This window comes from Candida jiufengensis (genome assembly GCF_024610255.1).
Source record: "Candida jiufengensis strain CBS 10846 chromosome Unknown scaffold1, whole genome shotgun sequence".
NCBI lineage: Eukaryota > Fungi > Ascomycota > Pichiomycetes > Serinales > Debaryomycetaceae > Lodderomyces > Lodderomyces jiufengensis.
The window spans coordinates 1,123,086-1,143,762 of NW_026261562.1; the positions used below are offsets into that span (position 1 = coordinate 1,123,086).

Genomic DNA, 20,677 nt, shown 5'->3' on the forward strand with positions numbered 1-20,677 from the left:
CATATTTTGCAACTATTATGTATTTAATTAAAAATATATCTTTAATATATTACAATTATTCATTATTATAATCTATTAATCTACTTTGGAAAATACATTTCTACTTTATATCTATTCAACATCATCATTATTATGTTCAATTTCATCATCACCAATTTTTTTCAATATTATTTCACCATAATCATTTAATTTAATACTATTACTAATATCTAAATCAAATATAGATTTTCCACTACTTCCACCATAAGATTTAGGTAATTCATTTGAAGGTAAAAATTCAGTAAGATTCCCATTATTTAAAACTTGAAATTTTTTTAAAGTTTCTTCATTTATAATTCTAATAGTTTTGAAAAAAGTAAAAACCCAACCCATAATTAACGGTACATTTATAAAAAATTTAGTACTTAAAAGTTCAGGATAATTTGATCCGAATATTTCTATAATTTCCTTTGTAGATTGTTTTTGTCCAGGATCAATTTTAAACATTGATATATTATTATAATCATGAATTTGTCCAATCTTATTATTTTTTGGATCAGTGAAATCAACCAACTGGAGTGATTTTTCCATTAATCCTATTCTCCACCTCAAGAACTGACTTCCTGGTAATTCTTTAATTGAGTTACCACCGAATTTTTCAAATATTTTCTTGGGATTTTTGAGATTACCATAAAGATTCCAAGTAATGATTTTTAAATTTGCCCCAGTATTGTTAAAGTTAGTAATTACACCCAACTCATTTAATTCTGAATCAAATTTTTCTTCAAATGCTGCATGTAATGGTTGAAATTTATTTCTCCAATTTAAACAGTTGATAATTCTCTTTTTAGCTAATTCTAAATCATATTTATCAGCTGCTAGATATTTTAGTAATATTTCATTTCTTACTGGGACGTTCACGTGTGGTTTTTCATTAGTGTTGATTCTGTACCCGAATATTTCATCGTAGTCTGGATTATTTAATTCTGATAAAATTTGTGGTAATAATTCAATTAAGATTAATAACTTTTCAGCATTTTCTTTTGATAACTTTTGGGATTTTATTGAGTCAATTACTGATTCTACTGTAGCTGATTCTGTTGGTTCAGTAGTCATTTAGTATAACGAATGGACAAACGATTTAAGTTGTTTTGATTAAGACTGGTAAAGATCTTGTTAAGTTTTTTTTTAAAGTGTTGTTTTTTATTCCTTATTCGGTTTTATCGAACGACATTTGCGGCTTTCATTTTTCTTTATCTAAAAGATCTACTTAATGAAGGAGTACTTACCTCAATTTAGCAAGAACTTATTAGTATGAAAGTTCAGCCCAATAGTTCAATGACTGGACATTAAGACTTGTAATATATTAAGTATTATTTATTATCACTCTTGTATTTAAATTACTCACATTCAACTAAATTCATCACCAGGTCAACCGGATTTAAACTACTTTTAAATCTTCAACTAATTCAACTAATTCAGCACCACCAACAATCAAAACACTCTCCCTCAAATCACCCTTCAACCCTCTCTCAGCAAAATCAATAGCAATCTTACCAACATCACTAGCATCAATAGCTCTGGTTAAAGGTGAAAACCAAGTACCTTTAGTCCATCTTCCCACAGTCATAGCTAACGAATTTCCAAACCCATGATTATCTTTCCTATCACCAATTAATACACCAGGTCTTAATATAATAGTATATTGGAAATCAAGAGCCTTAATAGCATCTTCAAGTTCTCCTTTTGTTTTCATATATAAAAATGGAGATTTAGCATCTGCTCCCATTGCACTTACTAAAACACAAGTAGTTGCACCATTAGATTTAGCAGCTTTTGCACATTCATAATTTATACCATAATCGATTTTTTTAAAATTTTCAGCACTACCAGCTTTTGCTCTAGTTGTACCAAATGAAGAAATATATGCTTTGGGATGTTCTGGTAATTTTTCAATAACTGAACCCCATTCTTCTGTGGTTTTATTGACTATTGAATCTAATTTGGGAGAATTTTCTGGAGTGGCGAAATCTGGAACTGATCTAGTTAATGTAACCACTTTATTAAAATGTTTTGATAAAAGGGCGTATTTGGTGACTTGTGTTCCAACTAGACCTGTTGAACCTAGGATAAATAATGACTGTGGATGCATTTCACTCATTGTTGAAATTGAAAGAAAAGTAGTAGGTAAATGTTGAAATTGAAGTGAAAGCGGATAAAGGTTAATATAAAGTTGAAATTCTGGTGAGGCTGATAAATTGAAATATTGCTCTTGTGCCACTTGTTAACACGCGCGCTTTTAAGAGATTGTACCCCTTAAGTTTTGAGTAGTTACACAAAAAAGAGGACATATAGTCTTTTAATTTCTTGATCTTTCCATGATTAACATCAGTTAAGAAGACATATTAAATTTCAATAAAGGCTACATATGTTCATTTTTAGTATAGTGTAAATTATAATTAATGAGCAACCATACCTTGAGTAACTCTCTCATATCTCTCCCTAGTCCAACGTCTACATGCCTTTCCATACTTAATCATAACCAAATAAGAACCATTGATAAATATAGATAATCCAAACATAACCCAAGTAGTTTTAAAAATTCCTTGTTCATCAATCCATGGTCCAATACCAAAAGTAAAAGCCATCCCAATCATATTTCTAATAAATAACATCAATACAATCGATTCACTAGCTAATTTTTCATAACTATCGACTGCATAAACAACACATATCGTACCTGAAGAAGTCATTGCAAATCCCATGAATCCCATTCCAATGATTATACTGACCCAGTAAGATGCTCCGTAATGAGCACTTAATCCGAATGCTAATATTCCAGCAGCATTTAAAACTGTTGGTACAAGCATAGCTTGTAATCTATGTTCTGGTTCTAATATACCATGATTTCTAGTAGCTAATTTGATACTTAACCAATCAACAAAAGTTCCACCATAAAACATACCAACAACGTTTCCAACAAATATACCTAAACTCGTCAATCCAACAACTCCATCACTGAAATTATAAGGTGGTTTGGAATAGATACTCGATGATAAATTTATCAAAAGGGAAAGCCAACACATTTGTCCTCCATAGATTAATCCACTCCATACTACTGCTGGGAATGTAATAAGATAAAATGGTCTTATGAAGATTTGTATCCAGCTTCTCACATCGTTATATTCTGTATGGATCCAATTACGTTTTTGCAAGTATGTCTTTTTTGGAATGTCTTCCCCACTGTTGGATACTGATTGTACGTCTATCTCTTCTGAATCTGTTGGTTTCTTCTCATCAGTTTCAATTCTTGAGTTAATTCTTTGTTCTTGTATAGTTTCATAAGACTTAATTTGGTTTAATATGCCTTCTTCCAATTCAGCTTCAGCCTGGTTACCACGTCTGAAAGTAGTATCCTCCATGAAAAACAATTGAACCAAAAACAACCCACCATAAATAAAAATTTGAATATAATAACACCAAGTCCAAGGTAATGAATCAGCAACATACCCAGCAGCAACAGGAAACAAATCAGTACCACCATATAAAGCCATTAATAACCACGAGATAGCAGTTGATCGTTCATGTTGGAAGAAAATATCAGTAGAACTAACTTCAACTAATGAATCACATGGTGCAGCAGCAATACCAATCAATGCCTTGTACGCATATATGTAACTTATATTACTAGTCTTAGACCCAAATCCACATGATATTATAGCAATAACAGTACAACAATTATATACAAATTGTTTACCTAATTTCAACCCCGTTGGTTGAACTAAAGTAACACCAACTCCCAAAAATAAATACCCTAAAGCGGACGAAATCAATAATTGATTCAAAGTTATACCATAACTAGATATCCAACTTGAATATAATGGTGTCATAAAATTTAAAGAACCAGCTACCATAAACCCCCAAAACCAAATTATACCAAATTGAAAAGTACGTTTACGTGTTGACCAATTTAATGGATCATTGGGGTTTGATGTTGGTTGTGGATGTAATATAATGTCCCCATCACCGTCGTTTCCATTTTTTCTGACATTAAGGGAGTGTGTAACATCTACTAAGTGAACTGTTCCTGGAAGGAATTCGTAGTTGTCTATTGAGAAATTATCTTCTTTGTCTTTACCAAACATTGTTGTAGATTCGATGAATAATGAAAAAATTATGGAATTTTGAGGTACATTCTGAAACAATAAGGGAACTTGCTAATTTTTATATAGATCAACATGACCATGAAGTATTGGTTATCAGTATCATGATTAATCAATTTGTAATTAGACCGTTAGTTTGGAACAATAGAAATTGAAAAATTCCATTTTTATTTTTATGCAGTTCTCTTCTTATCTTATCAAAAGTTTTAATTAAATCAGGCTAATTTTGTGATAACAAATAAACTAATAGACATTTCAAAACCCATATGGTAAGTAGCGATCGGTTTATCTTTTAAGCTTTACTAGATTCTAAAAAGTATAAAATTGCATTGCATAAAATTTGATTTTATCCTGAAGTATTTTTAGAGTTGAAGCAGATAGGTTCAAAAGTTTATCGTGAGATAAAGACAATTTAGCGGCTAGAGAGTCCTTTTTTGTGATTTAGTTTCAAAAACATTCCGTATCATTACTATATTAGTTTATTAATCTACTATGTAGCAAGAAATCTCTGAAATTCTGTAATCATTATTTATCAATGGTTATGAAAAACATGTCTATCAGTCTATTTAATTCCTACTACCAGGTACTAATTTGAACGATAGTATATCATTTTTATTCTTATCAACAGTATCTTCTTCACTTACTTTTATACCACCAACAGTTTCAATATGAGCGATAGTAACATCACCCATGATTTTTCTTGCAACATTTATAACAGGAGTTCCTCTTTTAACCAATATACAATCTCTGAACACTTGATCCCCCGTACTACCTGTAAAATTATTTATATTTCTTACGGGATAAACTGGTATTAGTTGTAATAAATCAGCTGCAGCTTGTAATAATTGAACTACTCCAGTTGATCCAAATCTATATAGAACTAGATCTCTTATGTTTTCTATTCTATTTGCTAATTTCTCATCTAAATCTCGTAAATCAGGATCATTTGGTAAATCTTCTTTTGTATCTACAAATTCAGTACCTGGATCATATTTTATATAATTTTGTGCCACTAGTTTTCTCAAAAATACTTCAGTTATTGATGATGTTAATATAGCTTTAGATTTTGGATATTTTAGTATTATTTTTGATACATTTTTATCAGCATCTGGATGATCCATTTTGTTCAATGATAGTACTGTGGGGAATTTAATTTCCATAAATGCCCAAACTACTTTTTCCAACATTTCATCATCCCAATCTTGCAATGGTGGTAAATTTGGTATTAAATCCAAAGCATTAGCAATTAATTGTTTATTTGCAACGTACCCACCTAATTGTTGTCTTAAAGTTTCTAATGTAGTTGATTTTGTTGCAATATGTCTTCTTTTAACAGAACCCCATTTTTCTTTTAGGTTTCCCAAAATCCATTGAAAAATCTCATTTTGTAACCATTCTATATCATTTAATGGATCGTATCCTCTTGTTGCTTTACCTTCAGAATCAGTTGATCCACTTGCATCAACTATGTGGATCAAACAATCAGCTTCAGTTAAATCACTTAAAAATTTATTTCCTAAACCTCTACCTAAATGAGCATTGGGTACTAAACCAGCAACATCTAATAACATTATAGGTACTCCTCTTTTTCCTTGTCTACAATATCCATAATTCGGTTTACATTTATCTTGCTTGTTAAATCTTTTACATGCACATTCTATTTCTAAATATCCTGTTGCTTTATTTGGATCTATTGTTGTGAATGGAAATGCTCCTACTTTTGCATTGGCATCTGTTAATGAATTTAATGTTGTGGATTTACCACTTGAAGGTTTTCCTACTAATCCTATCACTATCTCTCTCCCCATTGATTTGAAAATAAAAGTGAGTAGCTAATTTTAAAGGTTGTTACTTGATTGATTGTGTACTTCATATTTGAGTCTCAATTTTTCACATAATGATGCAAAATCATCAAGACCAGTTTGGTAGCTCGATGGTATCAGATTTTAATATTTGGACATGGTCTTGTAATAAGACCAAGCCTTGGAAACCAACGATATTAGACTTCATTTAACCCTTTAAATGAGTCAATATTGTATAAAATCTGCACTATACTATTCTTGTCTCTGAATTTGTAAAATTAATGCCCAAAAAAAGTATAATATAGTATTGATTGAATAGAATAACAAATTTACGTTTAGCTCGATTTTAAGGAGTCAAGAAGTAACTATCAAAACGTAAGATTTGGTCATACACATTGAGCAACTATCATCAACGTCAATGTTGCAAAAATGATGTATTAGTATTGCAATAACTAAAACCTCGTTTATGATTATGTTTAGTAAATCCTGTATATAATCCTATATATAGCCCAAAATAAAACAAAACAAAAACTAGGAGCTTTTCGAAACACAAGAAAATTACAATTAAAATTAAGTAATTTATAACAATTACTTAAATTAATTCATAATATATCAAGGATTCCTAACTCCATAATCAATTAATTGATACAAACAGAATAACCAGCAAAAATGGCTCTTGGGGAATCTATTATGAGTAATATATTTGGAGGACTTTCCAACGACTTCAAAAAAAAGAATTTTTCACTTTATGGTCAATGGATTAGTATTTTAACAATATTTTTATGTTTAGCATTGGGTATTGCTAATATATTTCATTTCAATTTAGTCATTATTTTCTCAATTATATGTTTAGTTCAAGGATTAATTGTTATATTTGTTGAAATTCCATTCTTATTAAGAATATGTCCATTAACAGATACTTTTACCAACTTTATTCGTAAATTTGATGGTAATTTACCAAGATGTGGATTCTATTTATTAAATGCAACTATTCAATATTTAAGTTTAGTTTTACAAGCAACAAGTTTATTAGTTGTTGCTATATTTTTCACAATATCAAGTGGTTGTTATGCTTTAGCTCATTTTAAAAATCAAGAATACTTGAAATCTTCAATTGATGTTAGTGGTACCGGTCAAGGTGGTGCTTTAGAAGCTCAAGTTGGTGAACATGTTGTAAGAAATGTTTTGTAGAAGTGATTGTTCAAATTAATAAGTTTTAATGTACGTTTTGTTAGTTAGTTTTACAACTAGAAGATAGTTTGGAATGAGAGTGACTTTAAATAATCATTGATGTGAACATTACTCAAAAGGGTGTTATCTCTTTAATGAAGTTAATCATAGTTTATAATTTCTTGTATATTCTGTGTTATGCTTGTCGTATTTGGTAAGAGAGAGATTCTATAAAAAAAAAAGTTAATAAAATATTTGAAACAAAATGTATAATAAAATCACATAATTAAAAAGAATTTAAGAACCACAAACCGAATCCTAAAAAATGTCAGGTCTTTTGCCTTTCATAGAAGATAACAATGGTGAAAAACTTAAACGTCATAAAGTTGAAGCAGCACTGGTAGAATCGATAATACAAGAACAACAACCAATTAAAAAACTAGATACATCATTTCGAAAATCAGAACCCATCACATCATTTGCATATGAAGATGTCAACAATGATGCAGAAGAATTAATATCATTAAGAGGAGAAGGAAGATATTTTGGAGTAACGGATCCAGATGATGCTAAATCATTAGGTCCAATATGTGATAATTGTCACAAACGAGGTCATAAAAGAGCAAATTGTAAAATTGTAATATGTCATAAATGTGGTAAAATAGATGATCATTATGAATCTCAATGTCCAACAACAGTAGTTTGTCTTAGGTGTGGAGAAAAAGGTCATTATATGCTGGATTGTAAATCTAAAATTAGAAAAAGAAAATATTGTAGAAATTGTGATTCTTTCAAACATGGAGATGAAGATTGTCCAAGTATATGGAGATCTTACTTAACCAAGAGACAAACAACAAATGAAGAAAGTTCAGTATTACCAGTGATATATTGTTATAATTGTGGAGAAGATAATCATTATGGTGATGAATGTAAGGATCAAAGATCTTCAAGAATTCCAAATTTAGGAAGTGCTTTTAGTGGGAATAATTTACCAAGAAGTATACGTCCAATATATTTTTTGAATTTGAAAAATAACGAAATGAATGAAGATTATAGACCTGAGAAACTAGGAAGAGATTATAAATCTGAATATGATGTGATACGGAATGATAATTACTCTAATAATAATAATAACAATTACAATACTTCAAATATGAATAGGTATAATGGAAACAACTATAATAATAATAACAACTATAACAATAATGGAAACTACAACAGAAACACCAACAGTGCTGGCTACAACAACAACAACAACAACTACAACAATAACGGATATAATAATAATTTCAACAATTATCAAGATCAACAATTACCTTCCAGATCAGGATTTATACCCATGAATAACAACAGTAAAAGCACCCATAAAAAATTCAATTTCAACAACGATTTCCGAAATGTACTTAAAACACCAATGAATTTTGGCTCTAACAATAGCAATCCACCTTCAAGGTCTGGTGTTAACGGTAGTTCAAGTAGAGTTTCAAAACCATCAAGGTCAGGATTGATTGATAGCTCTAAAAATAGGAAAAAGGGTAAACATTTACGATATTAGAGAATATATATTAATGATAGATGAGCGTTTTAAACTGTTTGTTTTTGTAGTATCAATTCTCAAAGTAGATCAAATGATCATTAACTTGACAATTCGACCAAACTCTAAAAAATAGGTACTGTGAATCACAGTAAAAATTATTGTAACTTACCAACAATCAATACGATTGAATGCTAGATTACAAGATAAAGAATCAACAACTGATTCCGTCGCATCTAATCCAATAACTTCAAAAACTAGTAATTGAAGTTTTCAAAAAGTAAGCGACTACCATACTCCAAAATTTCAAATTCTGGAATATTTAGTAAATACCTATACGTTTCCAGAACTTGGAGCGGAAGAGCAAACATATTTTGTCAACAACCTGTCACAAGATTTAATAAGTCATGTTGGACAAACCTTTCAACTTTAAATGATTTATTATTTTGACAGTCTAAGCACCACCGATCAAAACATAAAAATTATGAACAAGTTAGCATTATTAATTGAACTACACAAAAATATTTGAACTATGAGAAATCAAAATTAGATGTTATAACTGAACAATTTCAAACAAGAAATAGGTTGTTTTAACGAACGAAATAAAAGGAAATCAGACACTTGATAAGTCGCAACTTTTGCATTGATTGATTTATTGACATAATTATGGGGGTAATCATTTTAGTATCAAATTTAATCAAAATCTTATGTGGACCATTAATTCAAGTTATTTATATGGAATTATTCTATAAATATTATATAATTAAAATAAGTCGTCTAATTATTAATAAGAAATTTCAGACACGAAAAATATTGCGACTTTGTTTGCAAATTCAATCTTTCTAAGAGCAATTCTTCCTGCCAATTCAAGCGAGGAGTTAATAGAAAATTGAGCTTTAGTTACTTACAAGGCTTAGCATGATAATATTTCCGTTCAAAGAAATTGATTAAAGTTAGTTGATAAATAAAATCATTTGACTTAAGTAATAGTTAGATCTTTTTTCGCAATCATTTAAATACATAGGTTTGGACAGTATTAACAGCATGACATAGTAAACTAAAAGATCTACCTACTCATATTTCAACTCGAGTGAAAGTCACATGATTGGTTGGTCTCACTGGTAATTGTTAACTTAATCACTCTTATTCAATTCGAATTAAGAGAAAAAATTTCATATTTTGACAATTTGAAGGTACAATTCTATAACAAAGATACTTGAAAGTGCCATTTTAATGATAGCGAATAATTGCATGTGGTATGTATTTCGTCTCTGTTGGTCTATTTACAAAATTTGTAGTTATAATTGAAGTCAAAATACTTGTAATCAATAGTTCGATGAACCAACAAAAGTTCAAGTCTTACTCATAAGCCCCTTCGTATTTGCCTAGTTCTGATCATTTTGTTTCAGTTTATTTTACTCTTTGTCCTTAAGAAGCTCATTATTCTCTTTTCAATTATGAGTGACATGTGTCTTTTTTATCTATTTGATCTATTATCTATTAATAAATAAATAATTCTTAAACTTAGTTGTCCCAATTAAGAATTAAATCCGTTTATACGTGTGTACTGTATATAAAGAAAAACAATTAGAAGCAAAGAAAAATAAAAAAAAATTTTATCTATTTAATCTACTAACTTCTTTAACTTACACAAAATCATATATGGAAATAAAGATTTGGAGGAGGTGGAATTTTATTTTAACCTTGTCACTTTTAAAGTTGAAGAAAAGGGGCCTTGTTATTCATTGGCAACATTAATTCTGTTTTGAACGTGCTAACATATTCATTGCTCATTTATCATTTAAAGTTTATTATCACCTTAAAAAACATTTGAACAATTTTAATTTTATTTTTCAACGTTTCATCACATAAAAATATCATCAGATTTTCATACCTATTCGAAGGTGAACTAAATTTATTCCCGTAGTGAATTATCATAATGAACTCCACAAATGATTCAACGTGGTCAACATATTTTCACTTTCCCAAGGGTAAAACAAAAGAATATTCAGACCTACGAAATTATACAACATATAAATATGGACAAATAACAACTTTCCTACTAATAATATATATCCTTGCAATACCCGTATATAATTATATAAAGATTCATAATTATAGATCAAAATTTCATTACTTAAAGACTTTTTATTCAAAATTAAATTATTATATAATTCATGATTATCAACCAAATTGTTCAAATGCATCACTCAAGGAAAAAATAGTGACAAATTTAGCAATCACCATAAAAGCTATAGCTTTCAAAATATTATTACATTATTCAACTATCATTCAATTAACTTTTTGGATATTCTTCTTAAGTACTTTATCATTAGTTGATATTTATCATGGAGATTTAATATTTTTAGCTAAAAGATTGGGAAGAGTTTGTGCAAATTGTTTACCAACTGTTTTATTTTTAACTTTAAAACCTTCTCCATTACCTAATACTTTATATTTAACTTTAATTCCAATACATAAATGGTTAAGTAGATTAATTATTATACAAGCAGTGATTCATACAATAATATATTTATTTTATTTTAATTTTACTGATACTTGGTTTAAAATGTGGAAAATGGAAAATGTATTTGGTTGGATTGCATTATTAGGATTTTTAATAATTATTATCACTTCATTATCAAATTTTAGAGCAAAATTCTACAGAGTGTTTTATTTTTTACATTATTCTTGTACTTGGATTATAGTTGGGACATTACAAATTCATATTAGACCAGATCCATATACATTTTATACAATAGCTAATTGTTCAATTTTATTTGCTCAAATATTATATAGATTACACTTAACAAGAGTTTCTACTAAATCAGAAGTTAAAGTTATTGATGTATCTCCCAACTTATCATTAATTGAATTTCCCAACAGCTTAATTGCTAAACCGGCAATTGCCCCTGGTGCTCATATAAGAATTACAAACTATAGTTCAAGTATTTTTGTTAGGATTTGGAAACAATTAATACCAAATTATCATCCATATACATTAGTTTCATTACCACAAGATAGAGATCAAAAATTAATTATTAGAAAGAGTAATTTTCAAATTTATAATAATCATAGATACTTAATCACGGGGAGTTTTGATCCTCATTTATTATTCATAAACTACAAACAACCTAAGAATTCAAACAATAAGAAATTTTCATTATCTAAATTACACGTTGAAGCTAAAAGAGTATTGATTGTTGTGGGGGGATCTGCTATATCATTTGCATTACCCATATTAAGAGTCATGAATTATCATGGAGTACCTACAAAAGTAGTTTGGGTTATTAAAGATTTTAGAGATGTACTAATATTAAAATATTTTGATGGATATATTCATGGTGATGATTTTGAAATTTTCATAACTGGTAATGAAACATTCCAACAAGATAAACTACAAAGAAAACCGATTTCAAATTTATATACTTCAATACCAAAAAAATCATCATTACCATCATTACATTATGATTTGGAAAATGAAACTACACCACTACTCAACCAATCGAATGATCAAATCACATCATTAAACAAAGAAAATCAAATTGAAAATGTGGATATAGGTGTAAATTCAGATGACGAAAATGATGATAATTCAGATTGTACTCAGAATAATGAGACTTTTTGTTCAAGACAAACATATAATGAACTAGATGATATATTAGATGATGATATAAATTCATTAGATCATGAATCTACAACTAATGATCAAAACGAAATAGATATTAACGCAATAGAAGACGGAGATGATGAAGATCAAAATGAACTACCAAATCAACCCCATCATTCGAGAAAATCATCAATGAACGAACCATTTAACCCAACATACGGAACAAACTCAACAGATCAAATCAAATCATGGATCCATCAATTCAAAGACTTGACAACTAACCTCAAACTAAACAAAAAGATCTACAAAGGTCGCCCTAAATTAAATTATAGATATTATAATTGGTGTATTAACGAAGGATTCACTCAATGTTCTGGACCAGTAGAAGATGAAAATCATAATCTTGTATGTTGTAGAGATTTACCAAGAAATAAAATTGTTCAAGAAGATATAAATTGTGAAAAGATTTGGGTTATTGGTGCTGGTCCATTGAAATTAGTTGAGAATGTTAAATTATGGAGCTCGGAGAATGGATTAAAGTTTCATGAAGAAGCTTTTTATGCTTAAAATGTTCATGTAGATGATATTTAGACAATACATTGACATTCTCTGTCTTATCAACAATCCATTTATCTATGCAATTCCGTAATATTCAGTATCCAGTACTTTATACTTAATAGAGCCCTTTCTTCTTCACCGTTTTAATGTTTCTTCCCATTATATTCATTCTCCAAAATTTTATTCCTCTTAATTTCATCTTCCAAAGCAGCTTGTCGACTAATTTTCATTTTAGCAATATCAGTAGTAAAAGAAACACTAACAACATTCCAACCAACGAACCACCATACTTTATAAACATTTCTAAAATATTGGGAATTTATTCCATGATTATATTTATAACTTAATGCATAACCTGTCACTAGAGCAATTAAAGTCCCTCGAATTATTCCTGTTGCACCGGCTTGATATAATTGGGTTTTAAACCTTTCATTTCTTTGGGTTATGGTTTCTGTTAGTAGTGAGTCGGGGGTGGGATTTGATTTTGACATTTTTAAATAAGATTGTAAACATAAAAGGGTTCTAATATATTAAATCTGAAAAAATATAAAAATCAAAATATAAAAGATCCTTAATTTTATTTGCAACCAATAATCACAACAGTAAATATTCAACTATAATGTTTCAACTCAACAGAATGTTGTTGATGGGTAAACCAACATCCACACTACTACGAATTACAAGATCGGTTAAAACATCAACAATAGATTGGAAACCAATAAAATCAGTCCCAGGAAATTTAAGAACAATATCACATCAAAAAAAAATGCCTATCTTTAGAAGAGTAATATTGGGATTAATGTACGCAATGCCTATAATAACTTTTGGGTTGGGATGTTGGCAAGTACATAGATTAAATTGGAAAAATGAATTAATTACAAAATGTGAATCAAATTTAGCAGCTCCTGTTATTGAAGAATTACCTAAAAATCTTGATCCTAATGTAATTGGAGAATTTGAATATAGAAGATTTAAATGTCGGGGAAAATTTGATTATGATCAAGAAATGTTCTTGGGGCCAAGAATGAAAGATGGCGTATTGGGATATCTTGTTGTCACACCTTTTATAAGATCAGATGGTGGGAAACCTATTTTAATAGAAAGAGGCTGGATTCATAAAGATAAAGTTGTTCCTTCAAAAAGAAATAAAGGTTATCTATCACATTTAGCTTTTCCTCAAGGTGAAATTGAAATTGAAGCATTATTTAGATGTATGCCACCAAAATCTTATTTGCAATTTGATCATGAACCTGGTGCTAAATTATTTAATATACCTGATGTACCAGCAATGGCTAAACAGAGTGGTTCATTACCTGTTTATTGTCAAATGATTTATGATTTAAGTGATCATTTAGATTACAAGACTGAAAAATTACTTGAGGAAAAAGGTCAATCTACATCACCATCATTGTGGAATAAAATCTTCTTCACTACCAAAACCAAGGAAAACAAAAAAGAATATATACAAGATTTATCTGATGATTCCATGTATTTCCAAGAATTTGAATTTATAAATCAAGGAGTCCCCATTGCAGCAAAACCAACTATAAAATTCTCAAATAATCATTTACAATATTTAATAACTTGGTTCGGTGTTTGTATTGCAAGCACTGGGCTTTTAATTTATATGAGTTGGAAAACAAAACAATTTTCAAGTGCTGATAGAATAATTGAAGCTAAAAGAAAAGAAATGAAGAAATTATTGTAAAATTTTGTAAATAGTTAAATTAATGATATATTTATTTTCTTAATTTTGAAAACTAAGTAATCCAAACAACACAATAACCAAGGATAAATCTCCAAAAAATATACCCAACAACTCTTTGTATCCTAATAAACGAGCAATTAATGGTTTATAAACTTGTAAATTGGGGACAAACATAGATACCATACTTATACCTTGTAATATAAAATTTTTTTGATTTGAAGCATGAAATAATCCTAATGATTCAAATATAGTATAATAACTTGCAATAATTAAAATCTCTATTGAAAAAAACCAAGTTATGAATCCCTTTAATGGATATATCACTTCAAGATCACGTACATATGCATGATTTGATGAAACAAATGATGGAATGTTTATATAATGATATGCGAAATTTGCAATAGTTGCTATAATTCTAACAATTAAAAATCTAAATTTCCATAAGTTTTGTTGATACGCATAGTAGTTGTTTAAATCTTGTTGATATTTAATTTGTTCAGGATTTGCCAGTTGTGGGAAATCGAAATTTTCATTAGATGTATTGTTTCCAGCATCTCCAAACATCTTGAATAAATCATCCATGGGGTTATGTCCCGAACCAGCATCTCCATGATGATGTTGTTGTTGTAAAATTTTTTGAAACATATCATCAAAATCTGGATTTTGTTCTGCTATTGGTTTGTAAGGAGTAGCAACATCAGAAATATCTTGAATATCTGGATCATCATCGTGAGATACTATAGCTGTAGATTTGGCTGTTGGTTGAGTAGTTTCTGTTGGTTGTGGTTTATCTAATACTGATTTAACTGATGATGCTTTTACTGAAGTCCCTTGAGTCAATATATCATTTAATCTTGATGTAGCATTGCCCTTTGCCATTTTATTTTGTCTTCTTTCTCGAAGTATTCTTCTCTTCTCCTCCTCTGATAATTGAGGTTTAACATCTGGTTCTGACATATCTGTTATTAATGTAATTGACTTTTGCTAATTAATTGTAGGTGTATTCGGAAATGAAAGAAAAATTAAATGTTTGTGCAATTTTTCAAATATCTAGTCATCAACTCACACTTTTAATGGAACCAACCACTAAGCAAGGACAAGATTCTATACCTAGAAATGAACATGAGAGAAAGAGAAGAACCAGGATTATGAATTCTATGGAAAATATGGATTATTTAATGATGATTGCTTCCCAACAAAAGAAATCTGTTCAACAAGTTATTTATGAATTGAAGTTGGAATTAATTCATGGTGCTTAGATTATTGACATAATTATTATCAGAATTAAATGCTTACAAAAGGTTACAGTTATAGTGAATGATTATTAACTATATTTAACAAATATGTGTTTTACATTATCTAAATCGAGGTCTTTGACTTACTGTACTAGGTTTGGCAGATCTAGGTATATTCAGTGGTGACAGATTTGAATTTTCATTAAATAATCCTCTCATATATCTTGGAGGTTGATTTAGATTTGGAGTTCTTTTACCCAGTGGTTGTGATGGGATTTGATTTGATTGAATAGGTTGTGGGATTCTTGACGGTATCTGTTGTTGTTTTCTTATACCTCCATGATTTTCATTTTCATTATTAAATTTTATTCTCTTGGTGCTGTTTAATTGAATAGTATTATTTTGTTGAGATCTTGGTCTTGTAAATGATTTAGTTTCCTCAGCTAGTTTATTCTTCAACTCTAAATTTAATTTTTCAGCTTGAGCTAATTTCAATTTCAATTCTTCAATTTTTTCTTTCTTTCTTTTACGTAATTGTAATCTTTGCCATGCTCTTTTTGATGGACATTTAGGTAATGAAACACACCACATAGTTAATGATAATCCATATAAAAAGCTAGCAAATGATTCATTAAATTGTCCTGATATTGCATTATGTATATGATTTAAATCTTTCATATTGACACATAAATCATCCATTGAATCTGCTATCTTGGTGAATTTTGTCAAGATGTCTGTGGAATCTGTTGGTAAATTATCTGGATCTATGGGGAAATGTCTTGGTGATTGGGATGGTAAAGCTATGCCCGAGGATCTTCTCAGGTATCTCCCACTTCTTCTTCTGTCTCCTATTGGAGTTGTAGGTCTAGATGGTGCCATATGAAATGGTTTAAGTTTTGTATCAAAGATCTTTTGTATCTTGATAGTATTGGTTGTAAGATTTTGTTTACATTTTCTGACTTGATAAACACGAGTTTTTGTAACTCAAACTATTTGGTAGTGCTTCCCCGCTTAAAAAATTATTACAACTTTAATTAAACAGACTATTTATTTTCATTAACTATTTGTTGCCATGTTTTACCTTCTTTTCTTAATTCTGAAGCTAATTCGTCTCTTATTTTTGCAACTAATCCTGGACCTTTATAAGCAAATGCAGTATATAATTCAATAAATGTAGCTCCAGCTTTTGCAAATTCTAAAGCATCTTTACCATTTGAAATCCCGCCACAACCAACTAGAACCAAACCTGATCCTTTCGTGTACTTATTCAACAATGTTAATGCTTTTAAGGATAACGGTTTTAGTGGTTTACCTGAAAGACCCCCAGTTTGGTTAATTAATGATTTATCCGATGTCAATAAGTCTTTCTCAGGTCTTTGGATAGTTGTATTAGATATGATAATACCATCAACTTTAGCCTGTTTAGCTGAGTTTGCAATTGATTCAATTTCAGGTTCTGTTAAATCTGGTGCAACTTTGACTAAAATGGGAGGTTTTGAACCTAATAAGTTTTTACCTAAAACATTTCTTTCCTTCACGACTGTTGTTAATAAATTTGTTAATTTTGTTTCACTTTGTAAATCTCTCAAACCTGGAGTATTTGGTGATGAAACATTTATAACTAGAACATCAGCATATGGACCTAACCTTGATACACCTTTTACGTAATCTTCAACTTCATCTCCGGTTTTATTTTTACCCAAGTTTATACCTAATAATTTACCTTGTTGAAATGCATTTGAAAAAGGTTTTTCTTCTGGGGTATGATTTCTTTCAAATTTGCTTAATAGTTTATGAAACCTGATCTTTAAAGTGGCTAGTACGTTGAAATGACCAGTAGAATTAAAACCATATCTATTGATAACAGCATCATCTCTTGGTAACCTGAAAAATCTTGGTTCTGGATTACCAGGTTGTGGTTCAGGAGTAATTGATCCAATTTCAACGTAAGAAAACCCACAATTGAACAATGAATCAATAGCATCACCATCTTTATCCAATCCAGCAGCTAAACCAATTGGATTTTTTAATTTTTTACCAAAAACATCTACCCCTAATACGTCACTTTGATCATTTATACCTTCATCTAATAGTTTTGGTGCAATACCATATTTCATTAAAAATATACCTAATTTATGACCTTGCTCGGCAGTAGTAAAAGTTCTTATGAGTGGACATATAACATATTCATGAATGGAGGAACGTGAATCATAAAGATAATAACCTCCAATTCCTGCTAAAGCAACTCCAGTAATAAATTTCAAAGATGTTGGGAGAATACTTGATTTTAAAACTTGACGATTACCATTGACAAAATTTGTTTTTGGTTTCGCTATATATTTCAATGATGTAATATTTAGGCGTCTGCCCAACATATTTTAACAATAGTTCTTGACTTAAATTAAAGAAAGTTGAAGCTAATGAAAATGCTATGATTCGAAATAGTCTATTTCAGTGCGGTTCATGCTGCAGTGAGAATTAAAAATTGTGCATAATTTTTTGGTAGCACCACTTCCAATATATTTTTTAAAACTGATTTAACTATACGGAGATGATCTTCTCTAACTAACCTAAAAATATACCATTATCAAAACACTTACAAATACTCAATTAAAATGAGCACTAACTCCAATCCCAAGCCACAGGGTAACAAAAATGGTGGTAAAAATAAAGGACCAAGACGACAACAATATTCAAAAGATAAGAAACTAAATACGAAATTACAAAGACTAGACGATCAATATAAAGATGCAATAAAATCAAAAGCAGGTACAGATTACCTTCTTCAAGAAGAAGCAGGTTTCTTGGAAGCCGATGGGCCCATGGAAAAGACTTTTAAATTCAAACAAGATGAAATAGTGAAAGAGGTAGATTCAACCATGGCAAACAAGAAGTTTGAATTAAAATTACCAGAATTTGGACCATATCAAATAGACTTTTCAAGAAATGGTAGAGATTTATTACTTGGAGGTAAGAAAGGTCATGTGGCATCAATAGATTGGAGAACAGGGAATTTGGCATGTGAATTACACCTTAATGAAACTGTTAACGCAATAAAATATTTACATAATGATCAATATTTTGCAGTAGCTCAAAAGAAATATACATTCATATATGACAAAGAAGGGACAGAACTTCATAGACTAAAACAACATATAGAAGCAACATTATTGGATTTCTTACCATATCATTTTTTATTAGTGAGTGCAGGTAAAACTGGATTTTTAAAATATCATGATGTATCAACAGGTGAATTAGTGAGTGAAATAAGGACAAAACTAGGTCCAACATTGGCAATGAAACAAAACCCATGGAATGCAATAATGCATTTAGGTCATGGAAATGGTCAAGTTACTCTTTGGGCTCCAAATTCACCAGAACCATTAGTTAAATTACAATCATCAAGGGGTCCAATACGAGATTTAGCAATTGATAGAGAAGGTAAATATATGGCAGTAAGTGGTGCTGATAAAACACTAAAAATATGGGATATACGAAAGTTTAAAGAAGTTGATCATTATTATACACAAACTCCGGCTACATCATTAGATATATCAGATACTGGATTATTATCAGTTGGTTGGGGACCTCATGTCACTATATGGAAAGATATGTTTAAAGGAAATCATCAAGCTGATCCATATATGAATCATTTAATACCCGGTTCAAAAGTTGATAAAGTAAAATTTGCACCCTTTGAAGATATTTTAGGTGTGGGACATCAACAAGGTTATAATTCAATAATTGTACCAGGAGCAGGTGAGGCCAATTATGATGCATTAGAAATAAATCCTTATGAAACAGTTAAACAAAGACAACAACAAGAAGTTAGATCATTACTTAATAAATTACCTTCGGATTCTATTGCAATAGACCCAAATATTATTGGTACTGTTGATAAACGTGCTAAGTCAATACGGTTAAAACCTGGTGAAATTAATACATTGGGAGAACAAGAAAAAGATAGTAAGATGGAAATTAGACCTGAAGTTAAAGCTAAAAACTCATCAATACGAAGACATTTGAGAAGGAAAAGAGAAAACGTCATAGATCAAAGAAAATTAAGAATAGAGAAGAATTTAAAGAATGAAAAAGAAGCAAGATTAAGACGAGCTAAATTAGCACAAGGTATACCAGAAGAAACAGATGTCATAGACTCAGCATTATCTAGATTTAAGTAACATCCCTAGTTATCAGTTCTTTTTTCCATAGCAATAGCATGAATTACTTCTTGTAACATATTTGATTCCCATTTAATAGCATTGTAATTCATTTCACAGTCACATGAACTACATTCAGTAGCTGATGATTTTGCCTCAACAACATTGTTATTTTGAATATCTCTAACTCTAAATGAATCATTACCAGACAAGACATTAAATTTTTTCATAATATATTGATCTTCTTCGCTTAAAAATTCAACAAAGGATTGACCTCTCGAAGCTAATCGTGAAGTGTAAGTTCCAATAACGTGTAAAATTTGACAAATAAAAAATACCTCATACATATCATCAAATATAATTAGTTTATGGAAATTTACTTTTGGTAATTGAGTTAAATATGAAAATTTATCAAAGTGTTTACTCAAAATTCCATCAATTGTTTCAATCTGCTCATCTAAGTATCTAGTTAAAACAATCGTATCATCATTCTTTTCCAAAACCTGTTTTTGTTCAAATATACAATCATATGATAAACCTTCTTTACTCAATAAGCATTTAATCAAGAAGTATAACTTTGTTGGATCAGTGAAAACATCAAACTCAGAATCTGACTCAATTGGCGAATCTGGAAACTCAGATAGCCAATGGATCATTGCAGTAACATAATCTTGAATATTTTGCTCTGTTGTATGGTTTGAATTAATTGTCATATTTTTGGTATGCTAATGTGTATAAATTGGTTGCGGAATGGTTGC

The 20,677-nt window shown here is 29.7% G+C and overlaps 13 protein-coding genes across 13 annotated transcripts; 5 read left to right on the forward strand and 8 right to left on the reverse strand. All coding sequences in view use genetic code 12, as the record gives it.

Moving 5' to 3' along the window:
• Positions 1–111: 111 nt before the first annotated feature.
• On the reverse strand, positions 112–1,095 carry SFH5 (Sfh5p; the record flags this gene model as incomplete). The annotated part of the gene is made up of 1 exon (XM_051764944.1): positions 112–1,095. The coding sequence occupies one exon, from the start codon at positions 1,093–1,095 to the stop codon at positions 112–114; it is 984 nt and encodes a 327-aa protein (XP_051618306.1).
• Positions 1,096–1,420: 325 nt separating this feature from the next.
• KGF54_004265 (uncharacterized protein) lies at positions 1,421–4,124 on the reverse strand (the record flags this gene model as incomplete). The annotated part of the gene is made up of 2 exons (XM_051764945.1): positions 1,421–2,250; positions 2,456–4,124. 2 exons carry the CDS (start codon positions 4,122–4,124, stop codon positions 1,421–1,423), a joined length of 2,499 nt encoding a protein of 832 aa, XP_051618307.1.
• Positions 4,125–4,708: 584 nt separating this feature from the next.
• Positions 4,709–5,950, reverse strand: KGF54_004266 (uncharacterized protein; the record flags this gene model as incomplete). The annotated part of the gene is made up of 1 exon (XM_051764946.1): positions 4,709–5,950. The coding sequence occupies one exon, from the start codon at positions 5,948–5,950 to the stop codon at positions 4,709–4,711; it is 1,242 nt and encodes a 413-aa protein (XP_051618308.1).
• A 663-nt stretch (positions 5,951–6,613) lies between these two features.
• Positions 6,614–7,135, forward strand: TVP18 (Tvp18p; the record flags this gene model as incomplete). The annotated part of the gene is made up of 1 exon (XM_051764947.1): positions 6,614–7,135. One exon carries the CDS (start codon positions 6,614–6,616, stop codon positions 7,133–7,135), a length of 522 nt encoding a protein of 173 aa, XP_051618309.1.
• A 304-nt stretch (positions 7,136–7,439) lies between these two features.
• On the forward strand, positions 7,440–8,669 carry KGF54_004268 (TRAMP complex RNA-binding subunit; the record flags this gene model as incomplete). The annotated part of the gene is made up of 1 exon (XM_051764948.1): positions 7,440–8,669. One exon carries the CDS (start codon positions 7,440–7,442, stop codon positions 8,667–8,669), a length of 1,230 nt encoding a protein of 409 aa, XP_051618310.1.
• Positions 8,670–10,587: 1,918 nt separating this feature from the next.
• On the forward strand, positions 10,588–12,825 carry KGF54_004269 (putative ferric-chelate reductase; the record flags this gene model as incomplete). Its single annotated transcript, XM_051764949.1, has 1 exon — positions 10,588–12,825. The coding sequence occupies one exon, from the start codon at positions 10,588–10,590 to the stop codon at positions 12,823–12,825; it is 2,238 nt and encodes a 745-aa protein (XP_051618311.1).
• Positions 12,826–12,959: 134 nt separating this feature from the next.
• On the reverse strand, positions 12,960–13,307 carry KGF54_004270 (uncharacterized protein; the record flags this gene model as incomplete). Its single annotated transcript, XM_051764951.1, has 1 exon — positions 12,960–13,307. One exon carries the CDS (start codon positions 13,305–13,307, stop codon positions 12,960–12,962), a length of 348 nt encoding a protein of 115 aa, XP_051618312.1.
• A 146-nt stretch (positions 13,308–13,453) lies between these two features.
• Positions 13,454–14,524, forward strand: SHY1 (Shy1p; the record flags this gene model as incomplete). The annotated part of the gene is made up of 1 exon (XM_051764952.1): positions 13,454–14,524. One exon carries the CDS (start codon positions 13,454–13,456, stop codon positions 14,522–14,524), a length of 1,071 nt encoding a protein of 356 aa, XP_051618313.1.
• Positions 14,525–14,563: 39 nt separating this feature from the next.
• On the reverse strand, positions 14,564–15,481 carry KGF54_004272 (GET complex subunit; the record flags this gene model as incomplete). The annotated part of the gene is made up of 1 exon (XM_051764953.1): positions 14,564–15,481. One exon carries the CDS (start codon positions 15,479–15,481, stop codon positions 14,564–14,566), a length of 918 nt encoding a protein of 305 aa, XP_051618314.1.
• Positions 15,482–15,879: 398 nt separating this feature from the next.
• Positions 15,880–16,638, reverse strand: DAM1 (Dam1p; the record flags this gene model as incomplete). Its single annotated transcript, XM_051764954.1, has 1 exon — positions 15,880–16,638. The coding sequence occupies one exon, from the start codon at positions 16,636–16,638 to the stop codon at positions 15,880–15,882; it is 759 nt and encodes a 252-aa protein (XP_051618315.1).
• A 164-nt stretch (positions 16,639–16,802) lies between these two features.
• URA1 (dihydroorotate dehydrogenase) lies at positions 16,803–18,134 on the reverse strand (the record flags this gene model as incomplete). The annotated part of the gene is made up of 1 exon (XM_051764955.1): positions 16,803–18,134. The coding sequence occupies one exon, from the start codon at positions 18,132–18,134 to the stop codon at positions 16,803–16,805; it is 1,332 nt and encodes a 443-aa protein (XP_051618316.1).
• A 240-nt stretch (positions 18,135–18,374) lies between these two features.
• KGF54_004275 (uncharacterized protein) lies at positions 18,375–19,940 on the forward strand (the record flags this gene model as incomplete). The annotated part of the gene is made up of 1 exon (XM_051764956.1): positions 18,375–19,940. One exon carries the CDS (start codon positions 18,375–18,377, stop codon positions 19,938–19,940), a length of 1,566 nt encoding a protein of 521 aa, XP_051618317.1.
• A 5-nt stretch (positions 19,941–19,945) lies between these two features.
• KGF54_004276 (uncharacterized protein) lies at positions 19,946–20,632 on the reverse strand (the record flags this gene model as incomplete). Its single annotated transcript, XM_051764957.1, has 1 exon — positions 19,946–20,632. One exon carries the CDS (start codon positions 20,630–20,632, stop codon positions 19,946–19,948), a length of 687 nt encoding a protein of 228 aa, XP_051618318.1.
• Between the last annotated feature and the right edge of the window lie 45 nt (positions 20,633–20,677).